General features: G+C 37.0%; 2 protein-coding genes across 6 annotated transcripts in view; one reads left to right on the forward strand and one right to left on the reverse strand.

Annotated features, from left to right (window-relative positions):
- AK5 (adenylate kinase 5) overlaps window positions 1–2,179 on the forward strand; it is an 81,564-nt gene extending 79,385 nt beyond the window's left edge. Inside the window, exons 14-15 of one of the 2 annotated variants that reach the window (XM_083868014.1) lie at window positions 835–953; window positions 1,167–2,179. In XM_083868014.1, the coding sequence (XP_083724140.1) occupies window positions 835–942 (108 nt within the window). In that variant the 3' untranslated portion in view covers window positions 943–953; window positions 1,167–2,179. Of the gene's footprint in view, window positions 1–834 lie in introns of both variants that reach the window. The other variant, XM_083868013.1, reaches the window with a different exon arrangement.
- Window positions 2,180–2,209: 30 nt separating this feature from the next.
- ZZZ3 (zinc finger ZZ-type containing 3) overlaps window positions 2,210–27,612 on the reverse strand; it is a 57,998-nt gene continuing 32,595 nt past the window's right edge. For 2 of the 4 annotated variants that reach the window (XM_083867723.1, XM_083867722.1), the window contains exons 4-13: window positions 19,018–19,156; window positions 17,485–17,632; window positions 17,285–17,403; window positions 16,914–16,985; window positions 16,642–16,743; window positions 15,564–15,659; window positions 11,305–11,457; window positions 8,347–8,481; window positions 5,732–5,832; window positions 2,210–5,361 (exon numbers count right to left, since the gene is read on the reverse strand). In XM_083867723.1, the coding sequence (XP_083723849.1) occupies window positions 5,217–5,361; window positions 5,732–5,832; window positions 8,347–8,481; window positions 11,305–11,457; window positions 15,564–15,659; window positions 16,642–16,743; window positions 16,914–16,985; window positions 17,285–17,403; window positions 17,485–17,632; window positions 19,018–19,156 (1,210 nt within the window). In that variant the 3' untranslated portion in view covers window positions 2,210–5,216. Of the gene's footprint in view, window positions 5,362–5,731; window positions 5,833–8,346; window positions 8,482–11,304; window positions 11,458–15,563; window positions 15,660–16,641; window positions 16,744–16,913; window positions 16,986–17,284; window positions 17,404–17,484; window positions 17,633–19,017; window positions 19,157–27,612 lie in introns of those variants that run through there. The other 2 variants (XM_083867724.1, XM_083867725.1) reach the window with 2 other exon arrangements.

The raw sequence follows: 27,612 nt of genomic DNA on the forward strand, positions 1-27,612 counted from the left end.
CCTGTGTGGAGTACACAGCCAGTGTGAAAGCTGCTTCTGTCACTGCTGTGAACGCAAAAGACAACTCTCCTTCCTCAGGTGACACAGCATGGGATGGACATGAAACATTGCTTGGAACAGCTTAGTTCTGCCTCATGTTTTCCAGGGAACACAGACAAGTATTACTGGCTGCAAGTGCCATTCCTCTCTGCTGAAATGCAGCTCTCTTATCTTCAGCATAGGAAAGTAAATTGGTTTTGTTTTTGTGAAGTACAGTCATGAAAAATAGCTTGGTCAGAAAACTGACTCTTTGGGGTGTTCAAGAAAAAAAAAAAAGGCTTCAATGAAAGTTGAGTTCTTACACCACAAAAGCAGTGCCCTTATAAAAGATAAAGGCAAAGGATGTCATAAAACCAGAACCAGTTCACCAAATTTCTAAATACAAATGCACTGGAACACATTGATTTGCTCAGTTACTGTGGAGTGGCCAAAACCCAGAGTGCTGTGCAGCCCTTCTGAAGGACCTTGACAGGTTGGAGTGATGGGCAAAGAGCCCTTGGCAACTGTTCTGTATCAAAGGTGTAATTTAAAACATGAGTACTCAGAGTTTAAGCTCCCTCGCTTGACTAATGTACTTTGCTACAGACAATCAAGCCTGCAGAACCTTCTTACAGAAATCTGTGGAGAAAAAAAGAGTAATCTGGTTTATTGAAGCTGCTCCTCTACATTAGAATGCTTCTACCATGAAGCAGAACAACTTCTATTATATATTTGACCAGTTTTTTGTGCCAGTGTTTAGATTCTGAGATAATTCTTTGTAACTTAATCAAAACTGGTTTTTTTCCTGCTTCACAGGTTGATGCAGAAGGAACAGAGGAGGATGTTTTCCTGGAAATCTGCAAGACAATTGACTCTTTTCTGAAAAAGGAAGAGGCAGCATTTTTTTCACCAGAAATGCAGTAATGGAGTGTAAGGTGCGTACACAGCCTTGCCCACGTGCACCCCACAGCCATGATTTGCTGGTCAAAGCAGTGCTGCTTCCCTGAGAAGTATCTGGAACGTGTGCATGTGGCGTGTTACTCTAGATGAAATCTTTGTTCTGACAGTACACTCAAAAGAAAGAGGTCTGTGTGCTAACCCCACTCCAAGAACTGTATTTTGTTTTCTCGGGTGTTTGCTCTTCACAGGTCAGAAGCAGCAAGGTGAGCAGCAGCTCTGGTTTGGATTTCATGGTCACACACATTCCATGGGAAACAGGACAGTGCCTGGCCAGAGCTCTCCACCCCCCCAGTCACTGTCCAGCAGACTGACATCAGGGTTACTGCATACAACTTTCCCATTGATTATTATCTCCTTTTAATTAACAGTAATAATTTTTGTGGGGTCACTTAGCTTCTTCTTGGGCTTTAGTGACTAAAACCTATTCTCTGTAATATGCAGCTCTAAGAGAGCTGGAATTAGTCAAGCTAGAAGTTAAAATAAACTTTTCACACATCCCCAGAACACTGTTGCAAGGAGAAAAAATCATTGAAATACAGTTGAATGTTGTGGAAGTCTGCCAATCCATTATTGGGGAGCAGACACCATTTCTGAGACAGTCTTGTCTTCTGCTGGAAATGTTATGATTTTATAACTGAGAATGATGATTGTATTGTTTAGTTAAATGTGCAATCCAGTAATGATCCATATTAACAGCAGTTGTGCTATAGCTATTAAAGTCCTTATGTAAAGTTGGTTATGAGCCAGAACATCTCATGTCATCTTTAATTTACACTTCAGAAGTATTTCAAATATAAAATTCAGATCATCATCTGTTGTCTCGTACTGGCGTTGCCAGACCTTGGGAGGGTGTGGTGGGGTGGGAAACCAAAAAAAAAGGAAAATGTCAGGGATTATTTGATTCACGTTGCTTGCACCTTTAGTAAGCCATTTATCTGTAACCTGCAAAAAAGTCTGTAAAAGTGCTACTGTATTTCTGTTAGGTTAACTAAAATATTGTGGAGTTTCTTTGGTAATACTGACAGCTAAATAAAAGCTTGTTTGACATTCCTGTAAAGTAACTGCATCCTCTTACTGGAACTACTGGATGAATTCACAGTGAAAGTGGATTGCATGATTGCTTGTACTGTCAAAGGTGTACTTTATGCAGCAGATTTGCATTTTTAAAGTTACCTTTCTTGTAATGAAGACAAAATACAAATAAAACATGTACAACAAAGAGGAGTAGTGATTTCTGTTACAGTATATGTGGGTTTAATCCTTTTCAAAGCACAGTACATGACTTGAAAATATAGCTCAAATCAGCATGCTTACAGAGTATGTCCTTTTTCCAATCAGGGCAGATTCTTCTGTTTCCTTTTCTTCCTTAGCACTTGCCCTGTAGATGCTAATTCAATTATTGTTTAGGGTCTGTTTTAGATATGATCTTATCCTTCATATCCTGGATGTTCCTTCTTCCCTGGGTCCTCCTATAGCCTACATTTTACCTCTGGTGCTCTGGAAGTGCTTCTCCAGCTCCAGCCAGTGCCAGTGACAGCAGCAGCGGCAGCGCCTGCAGTACCACACCAGCTCCAGAGGGCAGCTCTGGCCACACCAGCTGCTGCTCCTGGAGGCGCTCCTTTTAAAAAGTAGAATACTCTGCAGGTACCATGAAGTTGCAAATTCATCTAGGTAGGTTTGCTGCAGTATTTTCTGATATTTAATTACAGTAGAAGTTATAAAGTGTGGAGTCTCATACTTGTGCAGGATGGGAACAAAGGCAACAATCAGCTGCTATTTTGTTGGGGGTTTTTTAAATCGAATTACAAGAATTATTTTACCGTACACTTTCAGATTTTTTTTTCTTTCTGCTTCTTCTGTCTTTTCTGTGGAAAAAACCAAAAAAATCCCATGCTTGATTTGGTGGATGTGCATTAGAGACCTTTTTGCATACGTTCATAATGTATGCAGGAGAAATAGCCATATATGCATGCATAGGGAAACATTAATATTTATACATATTCAATAAAATAGGACTTAGCCAAGACACTTCTTTCTTGGGTGATTCAGACTTGAAATTATCCTTTGGCTTCCAACCTTGTTCCAAGGATACCAAGATCTTTTGTTCTTCCCAAGCTATCCTAAATTGATGACTATATTCTCTAATTTACTTTTCTTATTTTATTCCCATAATTCTTTTCAGGATATAAACAGAAAATGAATGTTACCACAGATCCTCTTCCTGATAATACACCTTCACCAACTCTAGTTTCCTATAAAGACCACAAATCATGTGGAAAGCATATTTTTATGTTCTTAGAAAGCCTCTCAGAGCAGTATCTTTTCCAATTAAAACTAAAATATATTGTGTGAGTTTTGTGTTGTGTTTTTTTAAGGTTTATTAAATTTATCTAAGTATATGAGATATGTGAGATATGTTTACATATGATACTTGCTCAGTGTTTTAGTAACTGTATTGTATTACTTTCTAAATAGCTTAAATGTCTAAATTCTTTTTCCTGAATCAAAAAATAGCTACACCTAAAGTTACTGCAAAAATACTGACCAATTTATAATTAAAGTTACTAGGTGCAGCCAGCCAATTATCCTTCTTATTGCCATCTTTAAAGTCAAATTCTTTTTTTTTCTAGCTAATTGCTCTGAGTATTCTAGTTTCAAAGCAACTGGAAGTCTATTACAGATATAAAATAATCAAGTGGTTCTGAATCACAAGCTATACATTTCAATAAAAAATATATTAAGTAAAATATGTCACAATAATTACAAAGCTTCTCAAACAATGCTATACACTGTATTCAAGGCTACCAAAATGTGGCTTTTCTGTGATCTGCCCAAGAAGTCTGTGGGTGAGGAAGGAGAGGGCTGGAATGCTAAAGCCGCAGGGCCGGAGCCGAGCGGGGCTGCCCAGCCCGGGCGCGGAGCGGCGGAGGCGGCGCTGGGCACGTCCGGGGCTGCACGGCCAGGCTGGGGCAGGATCCAAACGGCCTGGAAACGCTTTTCCATCTGGATTAAAGAGTCAGAACTACACAGAAAGGAAGTCACAGCAAGCATTCTATATATAAACAGACTGTATCCACATAGTTTATTTCTCACAGTTCTCCTGACAATTGAACATTATTTAAGAACATACTGTATACACAGATAAGAAGAAACATACAAAATGTTTTAAATGATGCACAACAAAATCCAGCAGTATAAAAGAATGCATGTGAACCCTTGCTCACTGCTCAGGCTAAATTTAATCACTGTTTAAATAGTAATAAAAATACAATCTTTCATGGATCTTGTGCAGACTACAAAAGAGGAAAAATTATTACCATATATATGATTTATATTAGGCAGTTTTCTTTGATGAGTTGCACTAACAACTCCAAATACAGAGGCAGAAGGCTGTGTATTTTATTTTAAAGGAGTAAATGTTGAGTATTAGAGACTTTACACAGTTACTAGCACTGGCACTTTTCACCATATTTTGTACACATCACATGATCATCTTATATAACATTACATTTAAAAAATATATCTGAGTGACGATTTTATAACATTCACACACCATGAGCTGGTTAAGGAAGCAATGCCATGGTTGCCCCCTGTAGTGCTTCACTGTTGGTAAATAGAGTTCGTTGTGGTTTTAAAAAAAAATTTAAAAAATTGAAGGTCAACATGATTAAGCAGCTCCCATTTAATAAAGGCCCGTAGCCAACCATCGCCGAGACAGTGAGTATTTTTAGAGTACAGCCTAGAAGCAAACACTGTCATTGGTTAAAACCTTGCCTAAAGAAGTCAGTTACTGTGCTGAAAACTATTTCACGACAAAACTGCAAGCTACTAAACTGTTTTTATATAAATACTTCATCTCCTCTGGATCTTATTATAACCAAGTTCTTCAAAGCCTTTGGAATTTACTCTATCTTTAATGTGTGCTCTCATTTCTGGCTCACCCTTTTGTATGTGTTTCTTTTGTTTAGATTCACCACCTAAAAGTGACTAATGTGGTGAAAGAAAAGTCTCCCAGTGAAACCTTCTGCACACTAGGAATGTTCAGCTGCTGTTCAGTGATCTAGAACCATGACAGCTCAAAGCTGTAGTTTGACAAGTACACCCAGGAAGCTGTCATGCTGTGAGTGACATTTCAGGGAAAGCAGAGTCTTTCCAAAATGTGCACAGAATTAACAATGGTGCCATTGTTATTTTTCAAAGAGGATAGTAAACCCAAGATGGTAGATCTGCTTCCCATGTCATCTATTTGCTGGAAAGTAGTTTGGGTCAAGATAATTGTAACTGGTGCCCTGCGACATGCAGTAGTCTCTGTCTAAAAATGTCTCTGCTCTGTAAATAGGTTCTAACTGGTGATCTTCCTTATGAATCTCTGTTTCATGCAAACTGCAAGGGAAAGAAAAAAGATAACAGTTTAAAAGTATAATATTTTCCTTATCTTTAACTTTCAGAAACAGTGATCATATGAACAGATTCATACCAAATTGGACAGCAGTTAATTCATAAAGTCTATTTCCCCCTTCTATTTAACTGTACCAAACCCATCTGTCCACTGCATTAAAAAAAAATCAATTATACATCCAGAATCTGCTTACAAAATATATCTCCCACAAAGAGATGTTAAATCATCTTCCACTTTACTCAACACAGGGTATGTGTCCTGTGCTGGAGCAAAGATTTCCACCCTACATAGCAATTATGCAGTAGAGGGATTCAATCTAATGACAAATCACAAGTAGAAGCACAGGCTGCTCACCAGTCTGAACAGGAATCACAGAAATCCAAGGACATTTCTTGAGGGCAGTCTTGGCAGTGCCACCGAACACCCTGGATAGGTTCAATCCCGCAGTTATCACACTGTGGAGCAGATGGGACAGCACTGAGAGAACAGCACCTGGAGGCACTTCCATTGCTAACAGTGCCCAGCAATTCAGCACATGGAAATCTCTGTGTGCCCCTGTGCTACTGCCAGCCCACACAGCTGAATTCTCCTCACCACAGACCACTATGTATTTGTGGATAAAGGAGTCCTCATTCTCTAGGAGAGACCTCCAGAGCCCTGAGGATCCATCAAGCTTTTGCCTTGCTTCCCACTCCCCAAATGCTCCAACTTTGGCACTATTCTGCTGGAGAAAAGCAGCCCAGCCCTGCCCACAGACACTGCAGTGACACAGCACAAGGATGTGATGTTTCACACAAGCCCAGCCACATGGGATGTCCATGGCAGAAAGAAGCAGTTAAGAGCAGCCCAGCAGAGGTTGCTGGGGCGCTGTGGATCAGGGCACAACAGGGCACACTGATGCACTTTCCAACTCAGGAAATGTAGTAACACATCATGGGTGGGCTGGAATTAAAAGCCAGATGGCTGGGAAGGAAGGGGAATAACATGTTCAGAGAAGGAAAATGGAGGTCTGGAACTAAAACTGAGCAAGAAGACAAGAACCAATCTCAAGTGCAAGAATGTAGCATGAAGAGAAAAAAATTAAAGACAAAACCATGAAAGACTAGATGAAAAATTCACAGTGCTATAGAAGAGGGGCAGAAATGCAAAAATATTTGATCAAAAAAAAGAAACCAAGAATTTGCAGGCAAGGAGAGCTTTTCAAAAATCTGAACTATGAGGAGTGCTGTAGAGAGAGGACTGAAAAGGAAAATGAAATGTGGGAGACAAACCTGTGCTCCCACAGCTCATCCTCTCTCCATCTATCAGAACCTGAAGTTCTGTCCCAGCATCTGTGAACCCACTGGCACAGCAGCTGCTTCTGCCACCACCAAGGCACTCAGGGTTACAAACACCTCACACACAGATCTGCCACAGCTGCAGCCCTTCTGTCCACAGTTTGCTTTCTGAGTGCGAGGCCTGATAATGAGGAGGCACCAAGAGCTGTTCTTTGAAAATATCAAGTTCAGAATAATGCTAAAACTGAAAAATTGGCTCCAGTCATCTGAATTTGAGAACCAAGACAGTGGAAAGCCTTGACCTTAATTTTTGTGCTCCAGCTCCCCTCTGCCCTGTGAAACAGAAATAATACTATGCCTTTCATTTCATAATGAAGAAAATAAGTATTTGCAAATTGCTCGGATATTATAGCAGTGAAAGCCATAAAAAGCCCACGAGAGATTCAGTAATTCAATATTCAAAGCACAGGTTGAATAATGTGTAGTAAATGAGGCCAAAGGCTGTGCAGAACCAAAACTGCTCTCAATGGCTGCTTATCAGGTGAGGTCTGTCCAGCCCACAGACTGAATTTCCTGAGGGAAAACAGTCCATAATCTCCTGATTTCACAGCTTACGGTAATGCATAATACAATCAAACTCAAATGCAAAGAAACTTTCAAACTTCAAATGCTTGATACTGTGTAATGTTGATTTACTTCTCAGAATAATTTTATGCAGAAAAAGCAGTTTGTTAAAGTCTGGTTTGCCTGATTAAAGTTTCAAATTTTGGGGGGAAGAAAATGCTAATTTAAAAAATCCCCACAAAATGAAATATCAAACATACTATGCAAACTAAACCCAGCAAAAATAAGAAGCACCTTGGTGCTCTAACAATTTAAATCTGTCAGTATCAACTGATGAGGCTGTCTTAATTTTGCAGTCAATTTGAATTAAACCTTGAACTATCCTTGCATTCTTATGTAAATGGGTATTAGAAAAGAAATCTATCTCCATAACACTAAAAAAACCCCTGTTCTAAAGTTGCAGCAACCAGTTAGACACAAAATCCCTGCAAACCAGAAAATAAGATTTTGAAAATGCTCTTTCATGTTGCCTATTAATGGTTGTTACTGGGACAACGTATCAGTTTACTTAATGTTTATTTTCTTAATTTTACATAAACATTGTTTTATGTTCTTGCTTCAACTTCTGTCAGTTATCATTTGATGAGACTGTGAAGCTGCTACAAAACAACAAAAAATATTAATCTATTACTCTTTTCCAAAATCTCTGTCCCTTCTTTGGCTTCAGGTGGAGGCAAAATTACTCCAATTACTTCTGATTATTTCACAATCAGAAAATTGTCATTAATGAATCACTGTCAAAACAGAATGTAGTGTCAAATGGAATTCTGTCATGATTTAAGAAGGCTCTAATACAAGCTGTATTTTCATAATGTGGTGAGAAAAAGACAGAATGTTTATTAATGTCCATATAACATCAGCATTCAGTGAAAGCTGAGCTACTAAAAAGAGTGAATTACGAGGGCTGTTTTTCTTAAAGAAAATGAGGGAAAACATTGACTCAGTGAACAAGAACTAAGGAACCAAACTTGTTATATTAAACAAAATCTTTTCAGTAAATTCAAACCACATTCTCTTGGAAAACTTCTACATTCCACTGAGCAACAGAAGAACATCTCTTGCACTCACCTTAAATCCCACGTGCTGCACAAACCCACTCTCTGCATGCATCTGCTGGAGTTTCTGTTTTTTCAATTTTTTAAACTCTAACAGTTCTTTGTATTCGGGTAACTCTCGGTATGTTACTGGAATACTCTCTTCATCCTGTTCAAGGTAAAAAAATCCAGAAAAATATTCTAACTGAAGGAATACAGTAACTAGTAAGAAATGTATTTGTTCCATAAATCACTGTGTATGATTAATAATGTTTAAGAAAATTATAGCAATATATTCTAACATATTGGAAAAATATTTTTTAAACCTTAACATCCATACCCAGTATTAACTTTTCACCTTTACTGGTAAGAATAAAATGCACTGAGAAGCACCATGCCATGACTGAAGGAGTAGAACTTTCAGAGTTATCCAACTCCCTTGATCCCTTTACTGTCTCTGAACAGCTTATAAAAACAGACTGCTATTTTTTCATAAATTATGAAGCAGTTTGTCTCCCTACAGGCCAGTGCAGACATCTTTGCCAGAGAGGTACTACAAATGCAGGCTCTTTCTTTTTCAAAGACATGAGAGTTCCGTTTTTGTCTCACACAGTTTCCTTCAACAAAGGCTGAGGATCTGTTAAGAAAGGACAGAAGCACTACATCTAGTTCAGATGCTTATTTCAAGGTGATTTTATTGTAGCAGCTGTAGTTGGTAGATGTCACCTGTTTTCTAAGATGACAGGTCTTTACTGATGTAGAGCAGTTGTTAAATCCTACTCTGACAGGAACCTTCAGGTAGGGAAAACAACTAAAACTACAAGATAGTGATTAAAATTCTTCTAATGCAGCCTGAATGCGTAATTTCCATTTTTTTTAATGAATCTGTGAAGATTGAAGATTCTGTATTATTTAGTACATTTATTAAACCAAGTGAGGGAAAGAGGTTTTACTACATTTCTGAAAGGCCTTATCAATTATTTAATTGCAATTATGAACCTATATAAAGGACTAGACTGCAACGTATCAGAAAAGTTATGGTTAAATGACACAATTTAATTGTGTATGATAAGCTACATTCTCTTTAATATAAAAGAGGGATTCACCTTCCATGTAAATCACAAATATTTTTCTGAGAAAAACTGCCCATCACAAAATAACTGTACACTAAATTAAGCTTTAATAGCTCCCTGTATGGACAATTCATTCTGGAATAGTCAATAGCTGTGTTCTAGAATAATAAGACTACTGACAAAATTAAGAAATTGTAACTGAAAAGTAAATGAACTCTGTTAGGAATAGTGGGTCTTCACTTGAAAATAACCCGTTTATACCAAAATATAATTTTTCAGGAATAGTTATGACTGGCAATAATCAGGCAATTTTTTTGTCTTTACACAGGAAAAGCATGTGGTAATTCCACTGTGAAATCAACGAAAACCTAATTTTCCTGCTACACTGCTTTTCTTCTGCTAAATGACACAAAGTATTCTTCTCCAAGACAGCAAATGTCACTGTGAGATCCAACTTTTAACACTAGAACAGAATCCAGTACATTCGTTTTGAATATAGTTTACAATCCCTTTTTGCTTTCAAATTGCTATTATTTTGCACTGATTGTGGGGATCTTTATGATAACTGAGCTCCCCTGTATCTTTCTACCTTACTGAAATGTATCTATCTGGAAATGTTACTCTAGTGAAGGAAGAAAAGATTCTGCCAGATTGAAAAAAATGTCTCTCTGTGTGTGTGGCACATGACCACTGTTATCAATGCAAAAATGTGAAACTGCAACTTCTGTCTTTATAAAAATGAATCTCGGTTGGTTTATGGTACCCACATTAATTATGAGTTAGGGCACCATGGCAAAACCAAAATGTTTCAGAAAACTGTTCAGAACAATTAGAAAATATGTATTGAAAAACAATACAGAACAAAACCATGTTAACTCCAAACCAGCTGCATTGCATCTCCTCTAATATGCATATTGCTTTCCAGGCGTTTGAAGATTCTTATTGGAATATGCAAAGTTATCAGGAATGTCTGTGGATGAGCTGAAAGACCATCACAGAACATGAGGAAAGATGGGATTTAACACTGGGAAATAGATTAGTAAATGTAATAATTAAGAAGGACCATGCAGTGCAGGTAAAAAAAGTCAGTAAAGAAAATGAATGGACTTATAGTGGTGGCCCCACTACTTGTGTTATGCAACAAGGTTTTCACACACAAGATGTCACTAGGCTCACGGGGGGGAAAAAAAAAAAAAAAAAAAAAAAAAAAAATTTAAACCACAGTGATTCATACCAGCTGTGAAACTTGCCCAGCTCCCAAGCAGGAAGATTTAGTCCCTCTACAATTCTATATGGAAATGGGAACAACATATGTCTAAATTCTTGTTGTATTATTGTATGTGATAAAATAGGAAAGTAGAACACTCCATGATGTAGCAATTCACTGGGTTAGGATGTCTACTAGAATTTGGCTCTAAGAATACATAAATATGCTTGTTGATTGACAATTCGCTCAGTTCACACTCTGAAGTGGATTTTACAAAATTCATAATTAATTCAGCCAGTAAAAGATAAAAAAACCCAATGATGCCAAGAGCATTTGAATTTTACCAGAGCTGTATGTAACCTTTCTAAAACACATCTTTAACCAGAATCTCAACTATATCATCTACACGATTTTCAAACCTCTCTCATGCCAGATCACTTACTAAAAATACGCAACTAAAACTTCTTTGAGATATTTCAGGACAAAACTGTTTATGACTTACAGACTTCCTTCCTGATTTGGTCTAAATTCTTTGCTGTTGGAGGCTGTTATATTACTGATGTATTTATAATTCAAAATGACTCATAAATCTTATTACAATTTAATACTTACTTGATGGTATCTAATGATGAAGATGCCTAAGCCTCTAAACACTAAACAAGGTCAAAGTGACAGCAAGCAAGACATTCTCTGACTCATTTAAATGACATACCGATACTTCCTCTTCTGCTGCAGTATCCATATGGCTGTGAAAACTGCATCTGTCATCATCTTCATCCATATAAACTGGAGGTTCATGAGATGTCATGAAAGTTGAAGGTTTGAAAAGATGTTTATTTAAAGGATGTTGCCGTCTACTTGATGACTACAGTGAAAAAATGGTATATTTTTAAAAACATTCCTTGGCTATTATTGAAATAATCCTCATTGATAAAACTTTGCCTGGAGCTTGATCTTTTGCACTAATTAATCTATGATGTTTCCAATTACTTATATTTATATCTCTGTATCATGGCCTCCCACTGCTGGAGTTGTTCTCCCCCATAACAGGTGGAATCCAATGAACAGTGCAATACTTTGGTAAAAATGCAGCAAGGAAGAGCCCTTACCATAAACCCCTGACCATCTAAACAGGTGAGGCTGACAGCAAGAGTAAAACAGAAATAAGGCTGCTACAATTTTGAAGACTGAAAACCAGAGAGCAAAAATATAAAAAAACTTCCAGTAGTGTATGAGACAAAACAAGGAAGTAATTTTGCACAGGTCCAAGAGCCAAAAGGTTCACCCTTGACACTTATCAACTTCTTATATTTGTGCTTTAGAAAAAAAACAAACAAGTCTAGACCTATTGTCCTGGTGCAGGAAAGATAAAGCAATTCATTGCAATAAAAAGAGGATTTTAAGAGTTAGAAAGAACTGCTCTCTAAAGGTTTTCATTGCCACTGCATGAAAAAGGAACCTAAAATACATTAGATGAAATAAATTACTCCATTACATCTAGAAACTTTCAACTTTAATGCTCTCTGAAGGTGTAGAATGCATGCCAGTTTTAAAAGAGGTTACTTAAAGGCACTCAGCCCCCATCACTTATTCCCTGCTGGGAGAATGTTAAATATCAAAAGAAGAATTTGGGGTGAATGAAACTGACTCAATCCCTTACTTAGCTACTTTCCAGACCAGCATTTTGACATTTAATGTCAAAACTTACATTCCTTGACTTGAAAAAACCTTACAGTGTGAACGAAAAAAGTAAGCATGAAAAGTGTTTTCTCTAACAATCATAAAAGAGAGGATTGTTTTACATGGTGTCTAGCTCCTCATACAGCATGAATACTTGCAATAGTTAGTACTTGCAATACAAAAGGAATACTTGCAATAGTATTTCCCTTTGGAAGAATACTTTCTCCCATTTTAGCAAGAGCTTTTATCCCAAAAGGTTCCTATATCAGTTACAAACCAGTAATATTATAGTACAACCTTTTATCTCTAAAGAGGGATGTAGCTTTATTTTACAGTTGTGCAGTTTAAAAAGGGAAGGCTCAGATGACACAAATGATTTAGATGGAATGCATCTATGCAGACAGAAGTACCAGGAGGAATTGAGATTAGCTCTGTTTGGTCTTAATGGAAGAGATGAATTTTGTAGTAAGAACTGAAAGGTACCTCTGATGTGCAGAGCTACTACAGTGCAAATAGGAAAAGAATTTCTTTTAAGACTAATGTACTATACCTATTGTGTTGAATTTTTCCACTTTCTGCCTTATTATCACCAGCTACCTGTGTTTTGGTGCTTTTATGGCTTCCTTTGAGATTTCAAACCTCTCTAAAATATGTCCATGTATAGATGGTATTTCAGCCTGAGCTGACACAGTGATTTACATTTTCTGTTAACAGAAAACAGATCTGCATTCAATACTAGATCTGGAGTCAGGAAAGGAAAACTGTGCCTATGCTTATACAGCAGCACTGCCATGCAGAACAGTGCTGTGACCTACAAATTGAACTGAGGATTTGAATTCTCTTCCTTTGGTGAAGAACGAACTAAAATACTACTTAAAAGCAGACAGTTAAAGATCATTTTCCCTGTGGGAAATATATCTCTAGATTAAGCTTAAAAGCAGATACACTAATGATATTATATAAGGATTAAATTGAAAATGATAAGCCATAATTGAAGAACTGAATACTGGAGTCCTAAATCTCTGATCCAGTTTTATTTTCACCAGCAGTAGGTAATGGTTATACAGGAAAAGAAACTGATACATCCTGCTTAATTTCCTGTATATTAGTTAGAAGAGACATATGTCATATGAGTAGATATACAAGGTAACTTCAACAAGATGTTCAAAAAACTGAACAGGCTTCTAATCTCTCCAGTAACCATTTTAAAAAAGCATCCTGAACAATTCCCATGGAGAAATGCAAGTATTTTCTTGTGAAGCATCCCCTTTGACACAAATCTTTCCATTAAATATATCTATGTTTCTTATTTTCCCATAGGTATGTGCTTTAAGTATTAGCATTCAGTTTTCATACTTCTATTACAGGCAATAAAGCAGACACACTGCAGTCACAGTTACTCAATATCAAAAGTAGGACAGGCATGACCCAGGCTTCCAACAGCCCTTGCATTTCCTTTCTGTCAGGTTTTATCTCCACTGCAGACCTGGGAGTAACTAACCTGGTATGGTGCTGTCAATCTGTGCTCTAAGCAGACAGCTCTATTAACAGGCTGAGAGTTCAATTTCTCCACACACACTATTTATTTCACTTTTTCATCTGCTGTATTTCTTACACAGGATACAAATATAACACAGGATAACCAGGGCAGAATGACCTAACTCTTACGACCTGGCAATAACAATGTGAATCACACTGCAAAATCTGACCTAAGTATTGGATATGTTCTAGATAGAAGCCTAAGAAAAATCTGTATGATGGGACCATTACTCTTGCAATATGAGACTGTTACGAATTTTATAGAAAGTATGTTTCACTCTTGATTATACTGGGTTTATCCATGGTGTGAGCACTGTTCAAATTAGTGAAAAATACAGTCAAAATGTCCCATATCAACTGATTAAGTACTCCCACTGTTTATCAGATATGGTGATCTGCTGCCTGACAACATCACACACATTCTGTAATGATGGTCTTTCCAAAGAAAATTAACAGGAAAGAACAAAAGGTGTGACCAAGGTAATTTTAAGTGGAAGAGTGATATAAAGAATTCAGACAATTACAATTTTCAATGCCTGTTGAAATCAGCCACACAGTATTATTATACTACAGAAATTAGCCCCAACTGTGTAAGTAATTTGGAATTCTGACAGATGAATCTCCACAGCATTTAAGGTATCACTGCTTCCAGCTGGTTTTTTGGTTCTTCTGCCAGAAAGCACTTTCCGATAGACAAGGTTGTAGACAGTCATGTCTGCACCTTCCCTGCCTCTGCTAATAAAGCACAATAGTAGATTAAAACCCTGGTGAAAGTAAAATGGTATTACCATGATGGATGGCACACTGGAAAGGCTCCAATACAAGCACTTATTGTTTGCAGCCACTTCAGAGAATACCAGGAGACAACTAAGGGGGTGTAACACTTTAAATCATTACACGCAAACTGTGGTAGGTCTTTTTATCAACCCATGGACAGTAACTTCTGTTTCCAACCTTTCAAAGAAATCTGCAAGTCTGCCTTTTTGTAGAACCAGTGGAAAGTTTACTCTATTATTTATCAGAAAACATCACCTGGTTGCAAAGCAGTAATGCTACTCCACAAAATGCCAGTGTAAGGGGTTTTGAAGAAGTTTTGTAAATAACTGAGGAAACAAAAAAATCCTCCAAACCCAACAAATAAAACCACCATGAAACCTGAGACTGTCCTCTTTCACTGTCTACTGAACTTATTAGTACCCAAGAGCACCTTAAAGATTATTTAAATCAAAACATGTGACTGATCTGCACAGAAATTTAAATTAAGATTTTTTTGAGACCATATTTTTTTCTCATCCATTCCAAGATCAGAAAGGCACTGTATTTTAATGGACATTTCAGTCTTAAGCCTATGCTTGAACTAATTCAGCATGCTCAGGAATACATCATTTTCTATAGTTTTATTAATTAGAAGATTACTGTACAATATGAATTATAGGGCTCCTTATCTTTTTCCAGCAGGGTTTTCATTATGACTTCCTGATCAGTTATAGTAAATTTGCAAATGAGGAAGAAGTACCCCAAGACCATCATTCTACCCCACCAGTTCAGCCTGCAATCTGAACACTCCACGTCCCCAAGAGCTGTCAATGTGACACCAGAACTAACATCTAATTCACTCCATAGTGCTACTGGCAGAAGAAAAAGATAACTTCACTAAGTAAACTTTATTAATCTATTAAAAGTATTATTGATTCCAACTCAACTTGCACACAAATGCAAACAGAAACACAAGATTATGTAATATTGTCTCACCTTTTTGGAATATAAATATAAGTTTGGTGTTCTTCCTGGAACTGGAATACCAGCTTTAGTCAGTTTAATAAAATATTTCTGCACTCTACTGGCAACCTAGAAAAAAACAACATGCAACAACTTAATGTCAAATGAAATCTAACTGGTCTTCTCTCCAAAGTTTTGCAGGATTTCTATATTGGTTCAGAATAGCAGGAAAAGAAATCCCGTGGATTCTACTTTGTGACTACTCTAACTTGTACTTATCTTGCAGTGCTGCATTTGTACTATTTCCAGATGCTTTGACAGCTTTAAGAGAAAAACTACCTTTCTTTAAACATACACAGAAGATCTTGCAAAAATTGTGATAGAAAGAACTTTGTTTGCTTCCTGCTGCAGCTAAACTCATTCTTAACAATGCCAGATACGTTATCCATAGTCAGCACATGGAGAGTAGGTCTCCATTTATGAAATAAGGAACCATGTCTATGTTTTGAGATATGGAGAAATATAGGTATGAGCAGAAATGAGGTAATCCGATATATTGAGGTACTTAATTATATTTTTATCTGAAAGCATACAAATGAAATAAAAGAAATTAAAATACTGTAAACACAGAATTTCAGCATTTTTACTTCTGGTCAAAATGAAGAAATTCCATCATTTTAGGGAAAAAATTCCAACAAGTCAGATGCAGAAGTGCTGGTGTCTCCTCAACTGTGTCCTTCTTCAGTCTGTGATATTTGCATGTCTGCCCACTGTGCAGTATTGAGGTACAGGAAATTCAGCACTACAGTGTAACTCAGTCTGAGCACAGTTGGTGTGACTACACTTGCTGTATACAATTAAATTCATGCTGTCAAGATCTCATGAACAATTAGGTTTGGCAACCTTGCCATGGGCTTTGGGGCACATTTAATATTCTGTATTTGAGATCCAGTGTAAGAGTCACGTTGTTATTAGTGAAATGCAGGCCCTGCTGTTACATTCTTAAGACAAAGTGATCACTGAAAACACACTGAATTTTCTTTACTGATATTAAAAAAAAAAAAATGAAGTGAAGATAAGGGATTACTTCTCAAAATGTTTTACATGTTACCTGCTTTGCTGTTCTATTTCCCAGTTCATCTGCTATCTTCTGCCACCGTCGGGACTCTACTTCCTCTGGTGGATACTTCAAAAGCAACTGCTCGAGCTTTTTCTAAATCAATAGCAACAAAGAATAAATACATTTTTCCTAGTACAGTTGAGTTGTCAAATATCTAAATATATGTGACTCTGATCTCCCAAGTGCTATAAACATTATTACACAATTTGCTTTAATGCTGATGTATTTTGCCACAGCTACAAAATTGAAGAGTTTCCTGTTACCTGTTCCTCTACAGTCCACAGCTGGTTAAAAGTTTCAGGTTTGGTCTCATCGCAAAGTCGCCCTCTTATCATCTGCTCAAATACAGGACAAAAAATGGAATACATGTTTAGAAAAACTATATGTGGGATAATTAATTTGAACCCTCTTCCTACTTAAGTTAAACTAAAACCAAACCAAAGCATGAGACTTCAAATCAAAACTTGCCTAAACTAAAGTTTAGTTCTGGGATTAGAGTATGGGAATGGCATGTCATCACCAACATGAGCATTTGAAATAACAGTTAAGATATTCACATTCCATACTTAAAAGAGGAAAAAAAAATTCAAAATTACTATTTTGTTATTTTTTTTCCTTCCTTTTGAACAACTACCTGTGGGCGACTGTTTGTGGAACCTTCTGGACCATCACTTAAAGGCAAGACAGAGTACGAAACTGACTCTCCATCCTTCTTGGGATCCAAAGGACTTTTTGGTCTTGCAGGGATACCTACTGCAAGCAACACAAAGGAAGAATTATTGAACTTCCACACTGGTCATTTCTTTCTTGTAACATATGCCTACTTTCTTTTACCTTTGTCAAAAATCAGCTTCACTCTCCTACTGTTACGTTTTCGGTTCTTGAATTCTCTCTCAAAGTTTCCAAGGCTAGTGGTGTATTGGTCCCAGGCAATCTCAGGGAGCTGAACAACTCTCTGAGGAAATGGAAGACCCATATCAACCTGAAAAAATAAGAATGAAAAGTAAAAAGCAGTATTTAATGCAATCCCTTTATATCCAAGCCAAAACCTACAAATATTGAGATGCTCCAAACTCAATGCTGCTTTTTATTTGACAGAAGAATGGAAATCCAGAATTTCTGAAGTGCCATGGAGCACAGTTTTTTTAAAGAGAAGGTGAGATCTTTCAAGAATTATACACAACAGTGCATATAAAATATGCAGCGGCACGGTCAATGATGGCTTATTGAGCATAAAACTTCAAAGTGTGCATTTCACAGCTGAAATTGGGTGTTTGACACTTCAATAACCTGTTTCTGACTGTCCTTTATTAAACACACCATTAGCTCAGAGTGTACCTTTCTTAATCCAGGAACTCAAAAGATTCAGAGTTTCATCACCTGATACTTCAAGTCCCCCCATCAGAGAAATCTATGCCTATTTTCACTGATTTTGCTGTCCTCTGCCTAGAACAAAACTGTTGCAAAGCTCACCTCTTTATTTAAAGGTTAACTGCAAGATTATCACTCCTTTGGTCCTTTTTGGACAAAAATACACCAGAGTACTTCAAACTGTCATTAGTATTTCCCCATAAAATGACTGTCAAATGCAACACTCTTACATCATGCATGCTATCAACTCATCTCAAAACTTAAAAGAAAGACAACTACTGAAACCAAGGGGCTTACATGTGACCTAGGTGTCTACAAACCTAGGAAAAGAACCATAACTTCACTCTTCACTGAAATACACGTTGCTATCACACTAGAAGGTAACAGTGTTTGCCAGTGGTAGATGCTGCAGCGATACAGGATTCAAGCTGAAAACATTTTTTCAGTACTCCCATCACTACAGGGTCTTTTACAGCTTGAAAAGAAAATGTTTCCTTATAGAAATGAATTCTCCTCTACCAGATAATATTCTGTTCTGTTATGGGTAATTCAGGTATGTTTTCTATTGTTCACTTTGGGTTTGGAATATAGACTACATTTCCTGGTCTTTTAACATACCCTACCCAAATTTATTCAAAGGACAACATTTCATTTCTCAAATGAGAAAGATTAGAATTTTTGATCTGATACTTCCAGTCACTTGTAGACTTCAAGTTGTCTTAAAATACCTACACTGTAATTAGAAATTTAACAATAACATTTCTACATACCTAAAAAAAGGAAAGGAAGCATATCTGATAAAATCATTGAAGACCTATGTCTTACAGATCTAGTAAGAAAGCAGAGAGCTAGTTTTGCTCAGCAGTGAAAAGATTTTAGGCTCATAATTTTAATGCAAATATATATATATATCTATTCTTCAATTTCTATAGAAGCTGAATTACTAATTATTAAAAAAAAATCCAAGTAAGACTTAGGAAAAGTCCACAGAAATACCTTCTTCTGGAGTCTTTCCACAAATCCAATAGGATCTTTCAGTGCTTCTCTCTGGTGTCTGCCTAAACTTTCAAGGTCTTGAACTGCTTGAGTACGTTGAGCCTCGAGTACAGCAATCGTCTGTAACAGTCTCTGATAACTACAGAGACAAAGGAAAACATCTCACTGCATTTGCCTTTGAAAGTGACACCCCCCACCTACACACTAGCCATGGTGATCTACCAGAACCTACCAGATTTCATAGCTTATCTGAACCATTTCAAAAACATTTTTACTGAATTATAAAAAAAATATATTAAACTCATTTTAAGACTATATGAATTTATATAAACCCATAAGGGAAAATGTATTTAACTCTCCCGTGGTTTCCTTTAAACATAAATTCTACAGTAGCTGAAACAATATGGTATCAGGGACAATCTATATTCATATTCTCAACAGCTGTAACCAACAGGCTTTGCTTACAAAGTTAAAAATACAACAAACAAAACAAGCTAATTCCTTTTCAACTTCAAGATCAGCTTCCTTCTACCCCAATAGAAGTGGCTACCACAGAATTTTAAAATTTCGCTCCACCATCCAAACACTGGACAGGAATGGTTTAGAAACACAACATTTTGCAGAAGCCCCACTTTAGAGCAGAACATGAGAATAATTTTTGAAACGTAACCACAAACACAGGAATAAGTAATTTGCAAAATAAATTCAAACCAGGTTCCTCTAAGAATAAAGAAGCTGAATGAAAATGTCAGCATCCCCTCAAACGTGCCACCCCAGATCCACAGACAATTTGGAGTGTCTATTTAACAGACACACTCGAGCGTCACTGATGGGACTGTCATGCCTGTACCAGTAATGTGTGCTTTCCAAACTGTTCTTCATAAAGCTAACTCAGACTCAGGAAGTCATAGGACATTTTAACACAGCCTTTAAAAAACAGTTAACTACATGTATTACCTTTTATTAGCTTTGAAGTTACAGTTGCCCACTTCGGTTTCTGAGATCCCTGTAGCTACCCATGGCGCCCCATTGTTGCAAATTATTATGTATTAACTTTTTTCATTACAATGTTTTCTGACATTTAATATTACAACTGTAATTTAGTTCAGCGCAAAATACACATACTAAAATCACGTAAGAGCTGTTCACTACTGCAGTATTTCAGTAAATTTTCTTTCTGTTCCCTTATTGCTAAAATAAAGACAAGCCTGGCACAATGAATTCCATGTGTACTACAGAAAAGATCCAGAGGTTACTGAGGTAATTCAAGTTGTTCAATTGACTGCACTAATAACTGGGTAAGGCTTTAAGTGGACGGAAGTAAACAGTCTTAAGGCAAAATACAGGCTTTGTACCATCAAATATTTAGATTTCTTCCTGGACATTAAACTGCTGCCTCTCGACAAGAAAAAGTAATTTTCTTTCCACTCAAATGTAACATTCACAAACATAAAATATACCTATATTTTCTGAAGTTTGAAACTAAAATACTGAGCTTGTTTAAAAACAATACAAGATTCTATTATGAATTTATTACTATGTATATTTGTCTGCACATATTCAGGTTTACATGGAACCAAGACCTAAAATGTTTGTTTAAGGGGCCATTAATATTGAACAGTACTGAATATTTTCACTACTGGGAAAACAACTCTGCATAAAGTGAGATAATCAATGTGGCTATTCTTCAGCAGGTGAAAAACTAACTCCAGCAAGAGCTTAGTGGCAGGAGATCCGAACTGGGCTGAGACAAGAGCACAGCTCAGGCTGTTCCAGGCCCACAGGAGCCACTGGCTGTGGATGAAGACCTTTACCCAGACCTGCACACAGCCCAGGTGAGCTCAGGGGCTGGCAGCACCTCTGAGCCCTGGAGGCTCCAGGGAAATCAAACAGGCAGGATGCCAATGCCCTCATGGAGATGCAGCTGTAACAACACGGAAGAGCTTAAAGATACCTGGGGAAAGGATTTACCCTGGACAACAAAAAGCCTGCTTCCATCAGCAGGTGCCCAAAATTCTGTTAACAGAGCCACAACAACAAAAGCTCAGCAGAGTGCATAAATGTGCATCTAAGAAAAAGGCAGGTATTTAACATTTTTTTTTCTTGAGCCATTTTACTTCATTTATTCAACTTGTATTTAAGCAATTGATTTCCTAAATGAAATTGAAAAAAGGTAATAATTTCATTTAAAACATATAAATATATAAAAGTAAAAAGCAACCAAATGCTGGAGATTTAAATGAAGCAATAATTTAATGATGATTCACATATGTAAAGGGAAGAAAGAAATCATCTTAATGAGGTAGCCTTAAATAATTTAGTCTGAATGGAAAGAGATGAATTTACATTTGGGGAAAAATAACAACAAACGCAAGAATATTCAACTTCAGTTATTTCCCTCATTAAAATGCTCACGTGGCCTCACTGGTCTACATGGAATTAAGTAAAATTACAAGGATATCAGGATCATTCAAAAAACATGTCACAAGACACTGATCTGTGGCTACAGACCAGCATTATAATTGGAGAAAAGGGGTTTTTGAACCAACTCTTCAGACTAAAAGGTTTCCCAGCACTTTTTTGTACCTCTACTAAGATACAGATTAACTTGGAGCCATTTACCTTTAACTTCCATATTCATTTTTTATGAATTAATCTATTCTGAAGCCCCAGAATAAGACTGCAGTTTTATCAAGTGAGTATCAGAAGTACTGAAATACACAAAAATGGAGATTTTGGGATCATTCATTGCCTGGGGAAAAAAACCTGAAAATACTAGTCCTGAAATACATGGTTTGCATACTCTGTATTTTGGTACTTGCTGCAGACCTGCATTCTCCCCAAAACACTGCACATATCTTTCAACTTCAACAGGACCTTTTAGTGAGCTGTATGTCTGAAAATGCTCTTTCAAGTTTCAAACAACTATTTCCACAGGTTTGTACAGGCACTCTGGCCCTATAAGGCCAAGTATTTCTCTGAAAAAGCAGCAAGCTTTTTCATAACACACACACTGAGCCCTTTCTTGAAGCCTCTGACAATTCTGGCCTCTTAGTTTCAACTGCTACCATAATGCTCCTGCTGCATTATGCAAGAGATCATGTGAATGAATAATTTCCAGGACTATTTTAAAAAGTGACTAACAATTCTACTCTCTATCTTTCCAGATCCAAACTACCTCCTGCAGTTGCATTAAAATTCTTCAAAATTGAAAAAGTCTACTAAAAGAGAAAGCAGCTCATTAATCAGCTGCAAAACCAGCTCCATCCTTCAATGGGGCACTCAAAGAGCAACCACCTCTACATCATCCAGCTACAGCTGCATCATCTTCTCTGAAAGATCTGTCAGGAATTACCAAGGAAAATTACCCCACATCCTTTGCCAAACCCAAACACGGTTGAGTAAACTCACAGACAGGTCCCTTCCATTCACTAAAGTTACACTTTCCTCAGTGCTAAATATTAACTTGTTTGCACATACAAAACCCAAAGCAGTTTTCTCTGCAGGAAAACTTTCAGCCCAGAGAATGTAATTCTGTTTCCACAATCCCAGTATTGAAACACTCTTGCAAGTTCTTAGATCATGTTAACTGCCAGGAATCTTTCGAGTGAACCCTTCAATCAATCAACACAGCGCAGAAACAGCTTCAGAATTTCTGCTGAAAAACCTTGATCAGCAGAGGGTTTAAGGGACTGATACTTAAAAAAGAAGCTACTTCTTACAGATTGACACTGATCAGCAGGAATTCCTGCTGATTCAGTTTTTCTTTTGCAGTGATAAGTACTCCACTCTTTTGGACTGCTCCGTGAAGTAATTATCACAGAGCAGAGCCAGACTTCTGGAAGTCATGCCATAAGCAATTAGTTCTTACACAATTAATTTCCATTAATCTTGTTCTAATAGTGATTAGGGACACAGCAGCCTCCCCTCTCGCCTGTGACAAAAGTTGAGAACAGCACAGCTATTGCCTTAACGAGAGCCATGTCCAATCTGATCCAGTTTGCTGATACCTACTTTCAAAATGCTTCTCCCCTCCATTCTTTCCATTCTAAAAGCATTTGCATTTCCAAATCAGGGTACTCAGAGTCTCATCACAGATTTTAGTTTCTCTATGTCAGGAACTAACAGATGCCTTTAGAAAAAACTATATGAAAATGGAATCAATCTGGCTTAATAACAGCATGTTTCTTAAGTCTTGTTTTTTATACTAAAGGACTTGGCACTGACCTATGAAAGGGGCAACATCTTTCAGCATTTTAAAATAATTTCATTTTTACAATAAGTCTGTCAGTCACAGAGTGCCTCCATGGTTCCTGCAGGTGCTTCTCTCCCTTGAAGAGAAGCACATCCTGTACTTTAAGCCTTGGTTGAATGAGTGATGTGAGCAACTAATAGTACAAAATGAAGATTTTAACTTTTAGGTAGGTAAATCAAATTAGTTGGGGAAATAAAGTGGATGTTGATAACATTCACATCAATAAAAAAAAATCAACTAAAATCAATGTACAAAGTCACTTGAAATTACTTTGGCAGCAACACTTGCCTTACATCACTCAGTACCTTGCAAAAATGTCTACTTTGATGTCTAATTAAAAAGATGTGATTGATCCTCTTGACTTCTAAAATGTTGTACAGCTGGTGATCATCAATTTCCACTCCCAAAACTAACTTCACTTCTCCAGTTACACAGTTTACAGTATGTTAAAATGTACAGTCCCATCAATTCTGGGGGGCTCTGACGCTAAAAATGTGTATCATAATTTAGGAACAATCATTAGTTCTTGTACAGGTAGGAACTATTTTATGTGAGGGTGTATACAGTCTCATAATAAAACACAGCTAAAATGTAGATAGAAAAACCTTGTTATTTAGTATTTCCAAGAGCTGTGACACAAAACTGGTTATTAGTCACTGGGAGGATTTGAGCAAGTCTTTGTTTCATTGCCATCTGCTGGCACTCCAGCAAAGTACAGATTACAACCTGCTCTCCCATATCCAGGTCATTTATTACTCTGGATTTTGGTCTACTAACAGCTATTTTAAAAAAAACATAAAAAATTCCTCACTGTATGCTAAGAAGAGAAGGTATTGGATATTAAAAATCTTAGAAGACCACAAATTATGTAGGAAAAAGGAAACATTAATTGCAGTTAGAATTTCCAAGTCATCCATGGAGCTGTAGTTAAAGGTATTCACTCCCTGGAGAAACCTGAAAATCAGACCAAACACAATCCTGTCTTTTCAAAAATGTGTGGTTTTTTGTTTGGGCTTTGTTTGTTTGAGTTCAGATATAACAGAAAATGCTCCCAGCTCTTAAGCTTGGCCTGAAATCTTTGCCAGTGTCACAATATAGCAATTTTGACACTGCAGAGCTTCTTGCAAATTATTCTGATGTGTAACTAAGATTTAAAAAAAATCTCTAAGTGCACTCTGGACCAGAGTCTGGGATTCAGTGCTGGACATGTGGAGCACAGGATAGCAATGAGAAAGCACAAGAGGCTGATGCAGAATGGGCCTTCTTTGATCTCCCTTCAGAAACAGAAAGGAGTTTAAGGGTATAATCAATAAGAGCACACATACATCAACCCCTGTCAGGGCTTGTAAAAGCTCCTTTGCCTGGAGGAAGCAGCATATGGTGGGATTTTACCTACCTAACGCTTAGACACTATAACCAAGGTAATCTATTTACAGCCTTTTCTGCAACTCTTTATCAAACTGCTTTCTACTCTGGCTTAATCTTTTTACACAGACTGTCATTTACTGTACTTTCACTATGCATATTTAATATTCATGCTTCAGACATCTTAAAAGTATTTCAAAGGTAAATAAATAATTAAACTGCATTTCTGTGTTATACATTAAACAACTAAAGTACACATTAAATGGCTTCTTCAATTCTACTGTGCAGGAAGGGAACAAAAAGCACTATTTCTGAATGTCAGCCTCACACCTACTTAAAACAAAACAGAACTAATCCAAAAAGCACATTTTTAAAGGACATTTTTAAAACCCCAACAAATCCTAAAGCAAAAAAGCAAATCCTACTGCAGTATTTACCTGGATGCAAAAGAACCATTTCCAACTCAAATTTTACCTTTCTTTCAGCTTTCACAGCTTCAGACTTTGTGCTTCAACTATCTGAATAGTATTTTATTGGTTATCAACTTATGATGTCCTTAAATTAACTCTTCCCCAGAAAGAGAACACCCACACATTTCTAGAGGTTTCATTCTTGTCAAGAGCTGTCCAACACACTCAGCAGGATTTAATATTAGTTGTACAAAAGCACCCTTATCAAATACCCACATTTCCAGCAACTTTTCAGAATTTTTAGTAGCAATTAGGTCTCTGTGCCTCTGAACAAGCACAGAACTTGTTTCAGTCCTCTCAACAAAAGAGCATCCATCAGTCCTCTCCCAGATTAATACAGCCTTTTGATACTGATGGCACTCTAAACCATTTGCCTGCAGGACAGTGACATTCAGTAGGGAAAAAGATACAGGTCCCTGTCATTCCTCTCTTTTCCAGGCCTGAACTGATATGAGATAATGACAGAAATTGTTTTCTTCACTAATGGCACAGAAAGACAGACTGACAGCACATCCCAAACTTTTTGTCCTTCACTCTCATCATCTCTAATGAGAATGGTCTCAATTCCTTTACTGAGGGAAAACATCACGGAGATTCCTCCAGCATGCCCACTTGGATACTCTTCTCTAGAAAGATGCTGGGGAAAGCAACCCTTCAGAAGAAGTTTTATTCTGCAGACGAAATAAGAGTGACCCATGTTCCCTTGAAACTGACCCAACTGGAGAGAAATTCTCTGATAAAACACAGAGAGAAAGCTGACAACACTGATTACTGAACTCCTTCAACCCACTCTAAATTAGTTTCTGCAGGTTTTCACCTGAACAAGACACACACATACACTCAGTTATTCAGGTGTCTATTCTTGCTATAGGAACAAATTAACATATTTCCCTCAATATGTTACAGTGATATCTGAATATTAGAACCGAATTACAAGAATATGATCTACAATCATGAGTGGCTGAATGCTCTAACAGCAATACAAAGCATTATTCATCAATATTTTTTCGCTAAAGAAGTGGAACAAAAGTTAGAAATAAGGAAGAAAAGTAGTAAAATATGTATTTTTATTAGTACTCACTATAATAAACCATGGACAAACACAGCTGGTCCTTAGCTTAGGAAGCACAAAACTTTCCAAGACTGCACAAAACTTTCAAAGACTACAAAACAGCAGCAATTTATTTACTTTGAGCTATCCAAAGCAAAATAAAGATGTTCAATAACAAAAAATGAAAAATCAGCTGGCTACTTCCAGCAAGAAGAAAGTATAAAGGAAACCAAAAAGTAGGACCTTTCTAATTCTCAAATGTATGTATTGTTGTACCAAAGGAACAACTGTATTGATTACGACTCACTGCTGACTGAAAGAAGCTTGTACAATATGTACTCCTTGTGCAATTTCTTTTTAAAAGATACTGCTAATCAGTTTTGCAGTTCATGCTGGAGATGAGTTCATGCTGTCAAAACTTTATGAAAGCCCAGAACAAAAACTTAAAATTAGTAATGAAGCAATTTCAAGTTGGGTCAGTTAAAACTGACAAATAAAAATAATCCATTCTTAAAGCAAATGGCAATCACTTTGTTCTTGCTGTCTCGGTGACATCATTATCATACTAATATTTTAGTGATCCCTACCAAGTAGGCAATTATGGTAACATTAATTTATTCCTTGTTCCACCACACAACTCTACACTGACATAACTGGTATAACCACAATTTACTGCTGCTGCTTTTAAGTGTCCCTGTGTCAGCAGCCAAAACCACAGCCAGAGTCTTACTCTCCACACAGCTCTGCTGGGTCAATATATTACTGCCCCATCTTTTTGTGGCTTTCTTGCCTTTTTGGTTTTTTTTTTTTTTCTTTTTAAATTTTTTTTTTTTTTAATCAGGACCATGATTCCTACGGCATTTGATTTTTTTTTAAACTGGTGTTTCCTAAAACACCTCAGAACTATTTTTATTATTTATTGTCCATCATTTTCCAGTTTAGATGAATTTTCTAAGCATCCTCAGAAATGGTAAGTACTTCCAAATTAACAAGGAGGAAAACCAATTTTCTATGTTTTTTTCTATTAGAATAATACAAGTTTCTTGTTGCTTGTGGTTTTTTTTTTTTTTTTTTTTTTTTTTTTTTTTTTTTTCCCCCTCCATGATTTTTGGTCCATTGTGACAAAAGAAACTGGAGACACAAAGTGAATTTTTATGTATTCTCCAAAAACTGGCAACTTGAAAAGGAGGTGAGACCATAACTACTGTCACTACAAGAAACAGGCAAACAGGATTCAACTGTTACTTGTGACATTCCTCCATCAATCCATCAGCCCACACATCCAGGGGCACCACATCATGGCAGCCAACAGGGAAACATCTCTGCACTGGAGAGTTCAAACTCTTCCAGGAGTGGATTGCTGCAACAGGGCACTCTTGGAAGTGAGAACATTCAGGAAAAGAGAAGCAGGCAAATCAGGAAGGAATTTAAGGGGTAAAGGACAAAAATCCAAA

The sequence above is a fragment of the Zosterops lateralis genome, assembly GCF_965231275.1.
Source record: "Zosterops lateralis genome assembly, chromosome: 9".
In the NCBI taxonomy this organism is placed as follows: Eukaryota; Metazoa; Chordata; class Aves; order Passeriformes; family Zosteropidae; genus Zosterops; species Zosterops lateralis.